This window comes from Salmo salar, chromosome ssa02 (genome assembly GCF_905237065.1).
Source record: "Salmo salar chromosome ssa02, Ssal_v3.1, whole genome shotgun sequence".
NCBI classification, from domain to species: Eukaryota; Metazoa; Chordata; class Actinopteri; order Salmoniformes; family Salmonidae; genus Salmo; species Salmo salar.
In genome coordinates, this window is record NC_059443.1 from 68,598,931 (window position 1) to 68,614,058 (window position 15,128).

At 39.2% G+C, this 15,128-nt stretch overlaps 2 protein-coding genes across 2 annotated transcripts in view; one reads left to right on the forward strand and one right to left on the reverse strand.

The window, feature by feature from the left end:
* LOC106591322 (zinc finger protein 271) overlaps positions 1–15,128 on the forward strand; it is a 518,091-nt gene that overhangs the window by 38,883 nt on the left and 464,080 nt on the right. The window lies entirely within an intron of this gene.
* On the reverse strand, positions 10,476–13,229 carry LOC123733197 (zinc finger protein 180-like). Its single transcript, XM_045712620.1, has 2 exons — positions 13,226–13,229; positions 10,476–12,567 (listed from the first exon to the last, which is right to left on the reverse strand). The coding sequence occupies exons 1-2, from the start codon at positions 13,227–13,229 to the stop codon at positions 11,447–11,449; spliced, it is 1,125 nt and encodes a 374-aa protein (XP_045568576.1). The 3' UTR covers positions 10,476–11,446.

Here is a 15,128-nt window from a genome sequence, read left to right on the forward strand (position 1 = left end):
CATTCATGAATCTCTGTTGATTATAAAAAAATGTCATTAATCCAATCCACATTTCTATTTATTGTCAACCACCAAAATAATGTAGTGTTAAAGCCTTCACATATTTGATTCATAGCTTTGTATTCATCTGGAACTTCCCTGAAGATGCCAATAGCATCCATCTAGACAAAGCTACTCCCATCCTGGTCAAAACTCCTCCTGTGCCTACTTTAGCCTCCTATAACTGGCCTCTGATGACTAATTCGAACTGGTTGGACCAATAACCCCAGGGCGCAAGTTTCTAACCACCCTTTGTGGTAATTTCTGTCATATGCGTCCTTTACTGGTACTAGCCCACCCTTCATCAGTTATAGGTGCTGTGAGGTTAAGAATGTTCTATTCATCTCTCAAACCTAAGTCAGTCACATTACCAATTACCTTTCAGTCATTAAAATCATCTTAGTTCTCGGTGCCATTCTTGTATCTATAACACTGGTGCTCATCAGGAATTTAGGTGAACCGAGGTGGGTTGGCTGAATACTTCAATCTGGCCAACCCCAATTCCTGTACAGTTGTCTGCTTCCCCAGGAACTTGTTTAATGTTTACCTAAAATTCGACATCTTTTTCTTCTTTGACTCCTTATTCTGTAAGTCACTCATCAGTGTATTATATAGTTTATCTTCTACTTCTTCTCAATGACAACGGTATCCTATGATTAGTACCGGAAGGTGGTGGATCTGAATGTATCAGAAAGGTTACCAAACTATGATGCAGCTCAGAGTCTCTACTCTTCCCAAAAACCGCCAACCCTCTCCTGCCCTTAGTCTCTCTGCTTGGTACCACCCCATACTCACACCTCTAGGAGCACACACAGTGATGAACGGTTGGGATAGGAAATCTTCGTTAACCTCTATGGGCTAGGTGTCCAAAAATCTCTGTCTTGTTAGCACATGATCTAAGCCAGCCGGACTTCTCGTCATGAACGAGGGGAAAAAATATATTTACGTTCGTTCAAACATGTCAAACGTTGTATAGCATAAATCATTAGGGCCTTTTTTAACCAGAACATGAATAATATTCAAGGTGGACGAATGCATACTCTTTTATAACGTATTGGAACGAGGGTAAACAACATGAACTCGCGCGCCAGGTGTCTAATGGGCCATCATCGTTCCATGGCTCTTGTTCGGTCAGATCTCCCTCCAGAAGACTCAAAACACTTTGTAAAGGCTGGTGACATCTAGTGGAAGCAATAGGAAGTGCCAAAATATTCCTCAGCCCCTGTGTTTTTCAATGGGATAGGTTTAAAGGTAATACAACACATCAGGTATCCACTTCCTGTCAGAAAATGTCTCAGGGTTTTGCCTGCCAAATGAGTTCTGTTATACTCACAGACACCATTCAAACAGTTTTAGAAAATGTAGGGTGTTTTCTATCCATATGTACTAAGTATATGCATATTCTAGTTACTGGGTAGGAGTGGTAACCAGATTAAATCGGGTATGTTTTTTTATCCAGCCGTGTCAATACTGCCCCCTAGCCCTAACAGGTTAAGGAGGTAACCCCCGGACCCTGTTGGTATCGGTTCTTCTCCTAACTCTGTGTGTGATCAGCAGTGGATATGTGTACATACCTCCTTGCAGTGGGTAACGTGGACCCAAGTGACTCTTTCAGCTTTTCTAATGACAAAGGCAGTGGTTTAACAGAACCTGGTATGGGCCTTCCCAACGGGGCTGCTTCCTGTCTTTTCTCCTCAGGGACTGGATCCACACCCAGTCTCCTGGTTGGATTGAGTGAATCACCTTCTCCTATAATTCACCTGTTGGACACAAAATCTTGGACATACGGGTTTGGTTAACAAACAGTCTTCTCATGTGCTCTGCTAGTATTTCTTCAACTTCTATGTCTACCTGTTCTGGTATCTCTAACTCTGGCATTCTATAGGCTCTACCTGATTAGCTAAACTGTCATCCATCATTTAAAGAGATGGCTCCTAGTAAACCAACATTAGGGATAATATCTTTACCTAATATTTTAGCTACCATAATCATGTCCACCAAGTAAGTTGGGAACGCTTCTACCCATTTGCTATACTTATCTATTCTTGTTAAACACCCCTTCTTCCCCTCAATTCGGAATAGTTCAATAAGTCCAATTCCAAATGTTGGAATGGATCTTCTTACAATTTTTTTTATTTTTTATTTAAGTAATTATCCTCTAGGCCATCACTCTTTCCTAACTACTCTACTATACTTCCCTCCCCTTGATACATTGCTTAGCCTATGTATCAATATTGCTGCGTATCCATACAATGTCTTTGGTAGGATAAGTAAATTATCCTTCTGTCAGACCTTCTCTTATAGAATGCCCCCTTTCATTTTCCACATGTCCAATTCTCCCTGGGGCATTCATCCTCGGCTATTCTGTAACAATTCTCTGTCAAGTGTTTTATCTTCTTTAAGATGTATCTATGCTGCTTTGTATGGTTTTAAATGTCTATGTGCTTGTCTGTGTAAATAGTAACTTTTCTCTCCTTTCTTATTTCACCGGTTCTAGTCAATGCTACTATTTCGGCCTACTGTGCAGAATAGTGTCTGGGCAATGGTTCAGTGTCTAACACCTGAAACCAACTACGCCCTTTTAGTTAAGGTAACAATTACTTTCAACAAAATTATCATATCTCCTCCTAGCGAATTTACCAAACATAAAATTAAAATCAAAACTAAAATACATGCCTATGGAGCCGATAGTCTCTCCATGAATTAATATCCTAAAGCTAAGTGAACCAAATTCTCTTCCTATCTACTCCTGCTGGCCCCCTCCTTTCTTCCTGCTACTCCCCAACCCTCAAGGTTTCAGCAGTGCAGGGGAGGATCTCTCTGTCTGCCCTTCTATCTGTCTCCAGCTTTTTTTTTTGTTCTAACAGAAAGTATCAAATATGGGTTGTTTCCAAATATTGACTAAATGTCTCATTGTCTCCTTGGTTGCACTCCTGAACTTTAGAAAAATCAACATGTCTAGATATTGCATATCTACTTAAATTTATCTCAATACCCTCAATAATCCTGGATCGCCTACAGATGTCATATATCCCTGTCCTGTTGACATGTCTACCATTATTAAACCTATTCACCACAAAATATAGTAATACTAGTATATCAATTCCACAGCCTTGTTGTGTTAAATCTCTTACACTGAATTCAACAACAGCTGACTTCCTAAGGAAAAATAAACTTATCTAGATAATGTAAAAAATACCCCTGCTACTGGTCAAAATATTTTCAAATAACATAATCAGATCAAAATGACTAATCTGATTTACTCCACCAAGAAAAATTATTTTACCCTTAATGTTCTAGGAAAATAGACTTAAGGAAGCCTACCCTTAGTCTAAGGCTTTGCCCTTTTAGTCCTATCATTGGTTCAAATTATCAATTGTGTCTAAGAGCTTTAACTCCATCATAATTATCAGTTCTACAAATTCCCTTAAAATCAATATCACCAATGACCTTAAATTCACCATCCAAATGGCTTTTCAATGTGGCTGATCAGACCACACAGGGAAGCCACTAGAGGGGTCAAAAAGTCATACCACCCTTTCAGAACCGTGTTTCTTACTACATTAAACAAATTAAGGCTTAGAACTTCATCTACATTTTGTATCCCAGGTTCCCAGAACATTCCCTATCAAAAGAATTTCATGTGTTTATTAAAACTTCAGAAAACAACATTTCCAAAATGCCGTGTGTATACCCCTTTAAGATATCATGTCCCTAGGAATTTTTTATTTATTTATTTTTTCCAAAGAGAGCTAAGCGCTTCTTTTTCCATAAAATAACCACTTGGTCAGCGTTTCATCCTACCACCCTGATTCAGAAACCCCAAAGTTGACTATAAACAAAACCTAATAATACTTATAATTCCATTGTACTCCCCCCCATCATTAGTTTTAAACTTCCTCAATGGTTTATGTGATTGAACATGCCTTTCTGTGGGTGCCTGACCTCTCTGTATTTGTCTCGACCCCCTCTCTGGCCTCTCTTACTTCCCTCAGATCCCGAGGTTCTGTTTGGTGGCACGATTTATCTCGGGACGCATTCCACTGAGGAAAGCAATTTTTAATTGCTGATAATACGGGGCATCAAATCCATCCACTACCGGGGGTTCTATTAACCCACTATTAGCGTTGGACACGTCCTTTAATCTCTCTAGGTATTGGTTTATAGTCTTATGAAATGTCCAAGGGTTTAAAAAATATATAATGTATATCGCCACAATTCTGTCGCAATTATTAATTTCCGCTCCTTATAATTCATTAGATTTAAGTAACTGCCTTTTCCTTGATTCCGTCATTCAAATACAACTCCCATTCTCTATAAATCCTTTAAGCAGGCCATTTAGACCACAAACAACGTACTTCATCGAATTCGCCTCGCTATTATTTTGAAAGAATCTGTCTTCCTATTTAAACTAAACAAGCTATCAAAACATTCGGTTTCTATCTTAAACAAACACTAACAACCGTATCGTTCCAGCCAAAACATAACAAGAATTACATTTAATTTTAGTCCCATGGGCTGGGATCCAAACACGGGTCCCCCGCATGGCAGGCAAGAATTCTACCACTGAACCACAATGCTATTGTTCATGTTTACAATTTCGGTAGTTGTGTCCTACTCGGTCACAATGTGCACAGGGTGTTTTACAGTCTCTGGCGAAATGTCCTGTTCTATCGCAATTAAAACACATCTCTCCGTCTTTGTCAGCGCGTCTCCCTGTTTTTCCCCTTCTGTCTACAGAGTCTCTTCTCCTCCCCGCTATTTCCCCTAGGGTTGCTATCAGGTACTCTGCTTTTTTCTGTTCTTTTTTAATTCTGTTGTTTTTACCATGCTGCTCATAGTGAACGGCATATCTCTTCACCTCTGTCAGAGTTGCTATTCCCCATCCTACTAGAGTCCTTTTTATGGCACGACTTATCTCTGGGCGCATTCCACTGAGGAAAGCTATTTTCAGTTGCTGGTGATATGCTGTATCGTTCCCCTGGGCTACCGGTGGCTCTATTAACCCACTGTTGGCATTGAATACCTCCTTTAATCTCTCTAGGTATTGACTTATAGTCTCATTGTCTTCTTGTTTACATTCGTGGACCTTATAGAAATCTGCAAGTCGGTGATAGTGGTCCCTCAGATTATTACACAGCTGTGTGATTTTCTCGACATACTGTCCATCTATCGCCCAGGGCAATACCACCAAATCATTATGTCCAGGTACCCACTGTCCCCGGACCGCTGCCCAGTCCTTCCCCACCAGCTGTCTTACTGCTCTCTCAATTTCCCCTGTGTCTAGCTTAAAGCTGGCTGCTAGACCTTCCAGATCTCTTCTGAACCCTTCTATACCTGTCTTAGGATGCACTACACCCTCTACGGCTCGAACCACATCTCTCTGTGTCCATGCCCTGTATACATCCAGAGTGGCCTGTGCCCCATCATCCCCAGCCCGTGGGTTTAGCAATGCTATCATAGGGTACTGGCCACTCTCTCCATCCTCTCTCAACTTCAGTAGCTCCTCTCTCTCCTTACCCTGTTCTTCCAGCAGCCTTCTCAGGGCTTTGACTGCCCTGTCCTCTTCACTATCTACATGTCTATGTTCTACCATTAACTCTAGCTTTTCTACATCTAAACGTCCATCAAATTCATACTTATTTCTCCATTTTGGGTCAAAATAAATGTTCCTTTTATCCTTGGATTGAATATATCTCTCATATATCTCTCTTAATTCCGGGACCTCCTTTGAGGATTTACCACCCATATTATTCAATTGCTTTCCTTGTTATTATGCTTATTCTCACAATCTATGGGTGTGCTTTTATTCTATATTTTTAATAGTCCCTGACTACTTCCCATATACCCCTAATAGTCCCAGACTATTTCCCATATATTTTGAATAGACCCAGACTACTTCCCATATATTTTTAGTAGTCCCAGACTACATCCCATATCTTTTGAATAGTCCCAGACTATATCGATACGGGGTAGTTTTTTTTTTAGTAATGGCCTCAACTACTACGAGTCATTACGGACCCGTCCGTTTCCGAATAGTCCCAGACTACTTCCTATATTTAAAATCCTCCCTCACCTTTATCTTGACCAATGCTTTATAGGAATTTTTAGTAAGTTTAGAATTTAACCCCAAAATAATGAATAAAGATTACTGACCTTATCTTGCAGCTGAGAATTCAATGTTCGTTGAATCTCGTCACCACCTCTGTCGCGTACCAGTTTGCCACCGGCCTGTAAAGAACCCACAGAAAAGGGCCAGGTCTTTGATTTACGGATATTTCATCCGCCCGTGCACGGTTTCAGTGTCTCCTTGGAACGACAGCGGCAGTTTTTGAGATCCCGGTCGAAAGGACCAATTGTTAAAGGAATTTTATATCTTGATGATAATAATCAATTCGCCTTGACTAATGCCCAAGGTTTGTAAGACAATGGGTTAAAATAATTAGGCAAGGACTCAGCTTTCTGCAAAAGGTTTCCGTAGCTTTATTCATGAGAACGTTCTGAGGTCAGGATAACAAAACAGTCATTATATAGTTCTTGCTTACTTACGCACATGCATTTACACACAAACTGTTGGTGACCTGCATCCCCCATAAACTTCTCACACTGTTTATCACTATCCAGAGCTCAGCCTGTTCTTTTCCCTCAAGGTTAGGAACTCTTTGAAGCTTTTACTCCCTTGACCATCTGCCCCTCTATCTCTCTATACTAATTGCATACACACATTTCTTTCCCTCTCCAGTGCTTCCTGGACTTTCCGGAACTAATCAGACTAATCGATCCCTACATTGATCATTACATTGATTATTCATTAAACCTGCTGTATGACTAATAATTCATCATGGTTTATTGATTCATTTACATTTATTAGATAATTCTCTTATCAGTTAGAAGCACAAATAAACTCATATGGTCCTTAGAATGAAGAAGAATAAAGATTGACACAGACAGTGGAATATAGTTACCAAAGGAAGTAACCAATTTACTGTCTTTGGTATATGTACCATTTGTGCTCAGTTCTTCATCTGAACTGGCCAAATGGTCATCGTCTGGTATACCATCCAGAGGTTGGTCATCTTCTGGTATACCATCCAGAGGTTGGTCATCTTCTGGTATACCATCCAGAGGTTGGTCATCTTCTGGTATACCATCCAGAGGTTGGTCATCTTCTGGTATACCATCCAGAGGTTGGTCTTCATCCGGTATACCATCCAGAGGTTGGTCATCATCCCGGTATACCATCCAGAGGTTGCTGCTGCTCTATTATTCCAGACAGGAAGTCACTCAATTCATCAGTCTTGTTTTGGTGGTCCACCACCAGTAGTAAATTGCTCTCTTCTGATCTCTGCTTTCTCTCTTTTTAAAGCCGTTTTAAGGTTCTTCCACAGAGTCTATAAAAGGCAGATATAATTTAATAATAGAAGTGATGTCACAAAAATATGAATATGAGAAATATGAAATACTGATAATAATGCAGATATCTCACCTGAAGTTGTTTCTTCTTGTAATCCTGATAATAATGCAGATATCTCACCTCTAGTTGTTGTACTCTTCTTGTGGTTACATTTCCATTGAATTCACTGCAAATTGCAGCCCAACCCTCTTGTTCTACTGCTCAGTAGCAGCGGTGTGGTTTTTATCTTTAACAACTGGATGGTTTGACAACATTTGTTTTGGAGCGTTTTTTCATACACAGTAAAGTTTTTTGGAACAAATTATTTTTGCCTCTGCCGTTGTTTCGTCTCAAGATTCACACCAGTATTGGTGTTTTCTATTCTAGGTTTTAATGAGCACCACTAGACCAACAGCATGTGTTCATGCTGAACCTAATCAGGGTTAACCCAGGTGTTCATACTGAACCTAATCAGGATTAACCCAGGTGTTCATACTGAACCTAATCAGGCTTAACCCAGGTGTTCTCATTTAGGCTTACTTACCTGACTCCAGGACTAACTTTGCCAAATTTAAAACACGTTCACTAAAGCTACTTAAATGTCCTAGTTTAACTAGTTCTGGCTTAATCTAAGCCCTGCACCGTCTGAATCAAACCCAATGTCCAGTGGGATTGATCTGTTTGATCCAATTGTTTGTTTCAGTTTTCAGTTGTTGAATCCTTTGACGTATTGTTGATTTCAAAACTTTTCAGTTTCAACAAATGCATTGCGTTGGTTGAAAAGTGATACTAAACTTACATACCATGCACTATTTTGACATAGTATGAAAAACAGTATATTTTCCACTAAGATATGTGTTCATTGGTTTTGCAAGAGGGCGGCAGGTAGCCTAGTGGTTAGAGCTGACAAGGTAAAAATCTGTTGTTCTGCCCCTGAACAAGGCAGTTAACCCACTGTTCCCTGGTAGGAAATCATTGTAAATAAGAATTTGTTCTTAATTGACTAGCCTAGTTAAATAAAAATTAAGTATGTTTTGTTTTGCAATATGTTCAAATCAAGCTTTATTTATACAGCACATTTCAGACATGGATGATACGCAATGGCTTCACAGGAAAAAACAAACATAAGAGGATAAAAAACACAAGATTAACAACTGAAAGACTAATGAGCATCCTAAGGAAAATCCATTGATTAAAATATTCACAATTGGATGCAATATCCAACCCTAATGAGATGGACAAGCCAGCACAGGTAACACATTGACTAACGAGGTGACACCAATCGGTGTGCCCTACGTGCTAAAGTCCAACCGCAAAACATAAATGGAAAAACCAAAGCCTGTAACACCTTCCCCTTTAAGACAAGAAATATATCCTATATTTTTGTTGGACACGTTTGCTCACCACCAACAGAAAACAACTTCCACGCTTCACCTTCTACAATATAAACATGGTGTCTACTGGCTGTCAACAATTAAAAACAAGAAAAAAACACGTATTTCTAAATAATAATATACAATTGTATAATTTCTATAGAATCCTAAAACTCACTAGCTTCTAGAACTCTCGTCTTTCTAAAACTCACTAGCTTCTAGAACTCGTCCCCTTGGAACGAGCCCAAATAAAACTCATCTCCAATACGGAAAAATGTGCAGTCAAAATAAATTGTGATCCATGGCAACGCACTGGCTAAACGCAAAACACAAATCTTTTTGACTGCCCCACCCTTCAGCAACCTTACCACGGACATGTCTGATTTCAAGAGGAAACTCCTGCAATATCCGTAGTAACTTTCCACCTCACTTCGGAGCTTCTCTCTCTTTTCAGGGTTCACTCGATAGGCATGTTGTTGGCCCAGTCCCCAATGTCATTCTCTAGTACATTTGGGTTGGCACATCTGAGAATGAACCCTGATATTCTAAAAGCAGGGCAACAATGTCAATATAATTGTACCCCAAAATTGTCAGTTGGTTGCATAAATAATCATGATTACTAAATATTACATGAAATGTAAATAGAAAATATCAACAGCAAATGTACACCCCTTTGTTCATATGTATTGGCAATAATTCACTTTAAAGGATATGCCCTTTTTTCAATTTTCACCTAAAATGACAGACCCAAATCTAACTGCCTTAAGCTCAGGCCCTGAAGCAATGATATGCATATTCGTGGTACTATTTGAAAGGAAACACGTTGAACTTTGTGGAATTGTGAAAGGAATGTAGGAGAATATAACAGAATAGATCTGGTAAAAGATAATATGAAGAAAAAACCAACCATTCTATTGTATTTTTTTGTACCATCATCTTTGAAATGCAAGAGAAAGGCCATAATGTATTATTCCAGCCCAGGTACAATTTAGATTTTGTCCACTAGATGGCAGCAGTGTATGTGCAAAGTTTTAGACTGATCCAATGAACCATTGCATTTCTGTTAAAATGTTGTTAAAATGCCCAAATGTGCCTAATATGTTTAGTAAGAATTTTTCATGTTCAAAATTATGCACTCTCCTCAAACAATAGCATGGTATTCTTTCACTGTAATAGCTACTGTAAATTGGACAATGCAGTTAGATTAACAAGAATTTAAGCTTTCTGCCAATATCAGACATGTCTATGTCCTGGGAAATGTTCTTGTTACTTACAACCTCATGCTAATCGCATTAGCCTATGTTAGCTAAACCATCCCGTGGTATGGTGAGGCATGGAATAATAAAAAATGTATCTTTTGTCAGGTTGGATGTTTGAAATATGAGGTAATTTGAGTCGTGCTTCTTCAGTAGGCAGGTAGCCTAGTGGTTAGAGCGTTGGGCCAGTATCCGAAAGGTTGCTGGATCGAATCGCGGAGCTGACAAGGTAAAAATCTGTCGTTCTGAGCAAGGCAGTTAACTCGCCGTGGACGTTGATTAAAGCAACCCCCTGCACCTCTCTGATTCAGAGGGGTTGGGTTAAATGTGGAAGACACATTCAGTTGTACAACTGACTTCCCTGAAAACAATTAGCGTTTGAATTTTGTCAAGAAATACTGGAGTGACATAAAATTGATTATTGGCCAATTTATTATTCTGCGTCCATGCTGCAAGTACATTGAAATTAAGTTGTTTTCAAGTCACTGACAAAACGACATCTTTTCAACTAAAACCGAACGTATATTGGACGTCTTGTCAACAACATTTTGCTATTTTGGTGGGATAGCCCCAATCTCCAAACACAGTTTTAACATGTACATTTCAATAACCAATATGCAGAAACAGTTTGTGATATATAGAAAACCTAAATATAAAATGTACTATCTACTACACAAACATCTGCCACAATAGTAATCATATTACAAGCACCTTATAAACTGCACAAGCACCAGAAACGCTGTTGTTTTGACAAGTAGCAATAAATCACTGATATCGATTAGGGGGGAAATCACGTTGTACGTGCTGTTGAAACTAACACAAAAAAAAAAACACATGGAAATGGGAGATATCTTTGGTTAGAAGACAACCTGCAGAACACAGTCAGCTACATTTTGGAGTGACGCATTTAAATTTAGGGGTCGCTAAACAAAGGAACACAACACTTACTTGTCATCACTCATTGATATCATGTTGAAATCAATTGTGCGAGAGGAGGGAGACGTGATTGCATGTCCTGTTAAAACTAACAGCTCAAAAACCACACGGAATCTGGGAATGTGTACATCACTAGTTAGAGGACAACTTGTAGAAACAGCTAGCTACATTTTGAAGTGTTACATTTTGATTCAAGTGAGTCACCAACGTGGTAAGTGTAACACAACTCTTTTTTTGTTAGTCACTTTTTGCTGAATCACATAAATAGTACTCTTTCAATTCAGAGCCTGGATTTTCCCCGGGGCTAATATCCATATCATGTTGAAATCAATAGAACAGGGGGCAAACGTTTAGGGATCTACATTGTGAAATTATTACAATACTCCTTCTACAATGTTTAAACATTCTACATTGTGACATCATTTCATTGATGTCATGAAACAACTACTTCATGTATGTATTTTATGATGTTTGATTAGAGATCTTTTATCAGAGTATCTCTTGTCACATTGATCACAGCTATGAGGTTTCTCTCCTGTGTGTGTTCTCTGGTGTACAATAAGACGGCTAGATGTAACAAAACTCTTCCCACATTGATCACAGCTATGAGGTTTCTCTCCTGTGTGTGTTCTCTGGTGTACAATAAGACAGCTAGATTTAGTAAAACTCTTCCCACATTGATCACAGCTATAAGGTTTCTCTCCTGTGTGTGTTCTCTGGTGTGATGCCAGGTTGCTTGACTGAGTAAAACTCTTCCCACATTGATTACAGCTATAAAATTTCTCTCCTGTGTGTTTTCTCTGGTGTGATAACAGGCTGCCTAAGTGAGTAAAACTCTTCCCACATTGAGTACAGCTATAAGGTTTCTTTCCTGTGTGTGTTCTCTGGTGTACAATCCGATGGCTAGATGTAGTGAAACTCTTCCCACATTGATCACAGCTATAAGGTTTCTCTCCTCTGTGTGTTCTCTGGTGTGATACCAGTGTGCTTGACTGAGTAAAACTCTTCCCACATTGATTACAGCTATATGATTTCTCTCCAGTGTGTTTTCTCTGGTGTGATAACAGGTTGCTTGACTGAGTAAAACTCTTCCCACATTGAGTACAGCTATACGGTTTCTCTCCTGTATGTGTTCTCTGATGTATAGTCAGATAGCTAGATATAGTAAAACTCTTCCCACATTGATCACAGCTATAAGGTTTCTCTCCAGTGTGAATTCTCATGTGTAGTTTTAGTGATTTTAATCTTAAGTAACTCTTCCCACAATCAAAACAGTGGTGAGATTTCTCTCCAGTGTGAATTCTCAGGTGTACTTTTAGTGAATTTGATCTTGAGAAACGTTTCCCGCAGTCAGAGCAGCAGTATGATTTCTCTCCTGTGTGTACTTGCTGGTGTATTTCAAGTTCTGATGAAGATTTGAAACCTTTCCCACAGTCAGAGCAGCAAATAGATTTCTTCCCAGTGGGTCTCTGCTGGTGTTTCTTGAGGTGTTCTGATGTGGAGAGACTCTGCTCTGCCTCGTCAGCATCATGATGTTGTTGAGGCTCCCCAGAGGATCCACGATAGTCACATCTCTCTCCTGTGTGAACAAGAAGTCAGACAGATGGTTAAAGGCCCACGACAGCAGAAATCCACTGTAAAAGGTGATGCCAACAGCGTAGCCATGATGTTGTACAAACATTTGAGGTCTGTAATGAATGTTAAAATTATGACAAATTGTCTTAAGACAGTCAAGTCAGAAACTATAGTGTTATTTTGTCTTGTTTTCACATTAGCAGAAACATCGATGATTGTAGGCTAGAAATAAGTTATTAAAGTTGTTGGAATCCTAAGCAGTGTGCCAGTCAACTTTTGGTCTCCAATTTGGCCCCTTTCTGTGTTTGCTAAAATTGCCGCACGAGGGCGATGCACATGCAATTTGGTTGCAAAAACTCCTCCATGCTAATGCGGAAACTGCTAGTGATACCAATACCATAGACCTACTGTAGGACCCATAACTTCACCTAACAACAACATAGACCAAGGACTATAAATCATTTAATATTTCAGGTGAAACATGGAAACTAAAATATCTTTGTCATGACATTTCATAACCTGATCACCAGATAATTTTGTCAATAATCCCACTAGGCTACTCTTTAATGTGTTTTCATTCTAAATGTCCTGAATAAAGGAAAATAGCTCTGTGTGTTGTACAATAGCCTATCCATCAAGGAACAGTTCTCTACACATTATGAGGTAAGTATCTCTGTGTGCAAACTGACTAACGAGACGGTACTGTAAATCAAGCAGATAATAACACATTATAAACATCAATTTGTTAGGGATGTTGGATCCAACGTGGAGCACGGCATAACTGTCTTTACCAGAGTAATGAATGAAGAAGCACTTTGGTTGTTGTTGTATGTCGTGATGTTTGTTATGTGACTGTCATTCAGAAAATGATTTCCTGGATCAGCTGATGATAGTTGAACATGTGACTAACTAAATTGCTACAGTATTAAGAATGATGTGTAATTATTGAAGAACCGCATAAATTACAGTATCCATTTGGGTGTTGTCAATAAAGTTAAGGTGACTCGGTTTGAACCATTGGATTTAGCAAACTCTGAAATGCTTTAGGATTTCTGTGCCCATGAAAACTGTTTTCCCATTACGTAGTTAGAGTGCATTTCAGAGATCTGAATACAAAAAACTGTCCCACAACAAGACCCAGTATTTAAGTTGAAGTTCATCATATGACAAGCTTAACGTTATGACAATAACTACTGTTCCCTGAAGGAGGGAAACTAGGTACAACATACTATTAAATCCACACGTTATGACTATAACTACTGTTCCCTGAAGGAGGGAAACTAGGTACAACATACTATTAAATCCGCGCCTCGCTGGAGGCCCCGCCTTCCACAGGTGATGAGCGTGAGGCTTGGATTTATTCCTTCAATTTAATACTGCTCTTCACTGACCCAGGATAGGGGCGGGGACAAACAGGTGTTGTACCTTGTTTCCTTCCTTCAGGGAACAGTAATTATAGTCATAAAGTTACACTCCCTTTCAGTCGGTCAACTTCGGTACAACATACTATGGAGAAATACAATCATTCCCCATGCCGACCCAAACGGATACTAAATGAAACGGCCCATGGCAGACCACCCAGACCTGACCCCGCAAGATGCGTTAGTTCTGTCAATTTATTTATTGTCTTTTGTTTGAAACACTCTTGTTAATGTTGAGTAAGGACGCACACCTGATTACGCATATAGAAGTAGGACTAGTCTACCTGACCTGCGTGCAAATGTAGGCCTATAAATGTGCCTATTTGGGGATGTCTGATAGTATTTCTGATTGTCTTAACGCACCACCACTAATGAGTTGTGGAGCTTCTCAAATACATTTTTTCTTCACCTTAAACAGCAAGTAAACAAAGTCTAATCAAACTCAATTGCGAATAACAATAGTTCCTCAAAGTATTTTAGAAAAAGATTCCCAGCTCTCACTCTTTCGATAACGACTCAGCGGAAAAACGTAACACTCTGATCTAGTGGAAATGTCATAAGATACCTGATTACTTATTCTTTGCAAAAATAGCCGACCGCTGTGTCTGTCCCAAACTCACTGGCACGGGAAACTGAGGGCCGAGAATATTTTATACAATGTTGCAAGCTTGCTATCACAAGTTTTGGGCCGACCCAGTTGATACAATGTTTCAAGTTCGTTGTAGACAGGCCATGTGCAGCCAATGTGATTTATAGGATATTTTCTACCTGCAGGCAGCAATGTTTTTATTTGTTTGCTTTATGGAGGCTATTTTTACATAGTTGGCAATGGCAATAAAAGTTACTTTTAGATTTGTATTATTTTCATTTAGATTTAGATAGAATGTATATTAATCACAGACAATGATCTTGAGATACTATTATAAATTAAATGAAACTGTTCCAGTAAAATGTGAATATGAAAACCATAACTAGCACCAGATCAGTAGAAACGGTCAGATAAATTGGCAACAAATGGAAAAGGTTGCTGACTGCTGGTGTAGCCTATTACCAGAAACTATAGGAGCATAACGACTGCTGGTGTAGTCTATTACCAGAAACTATAGGAGCATAATGACTGCTAGTGTAGCCTATT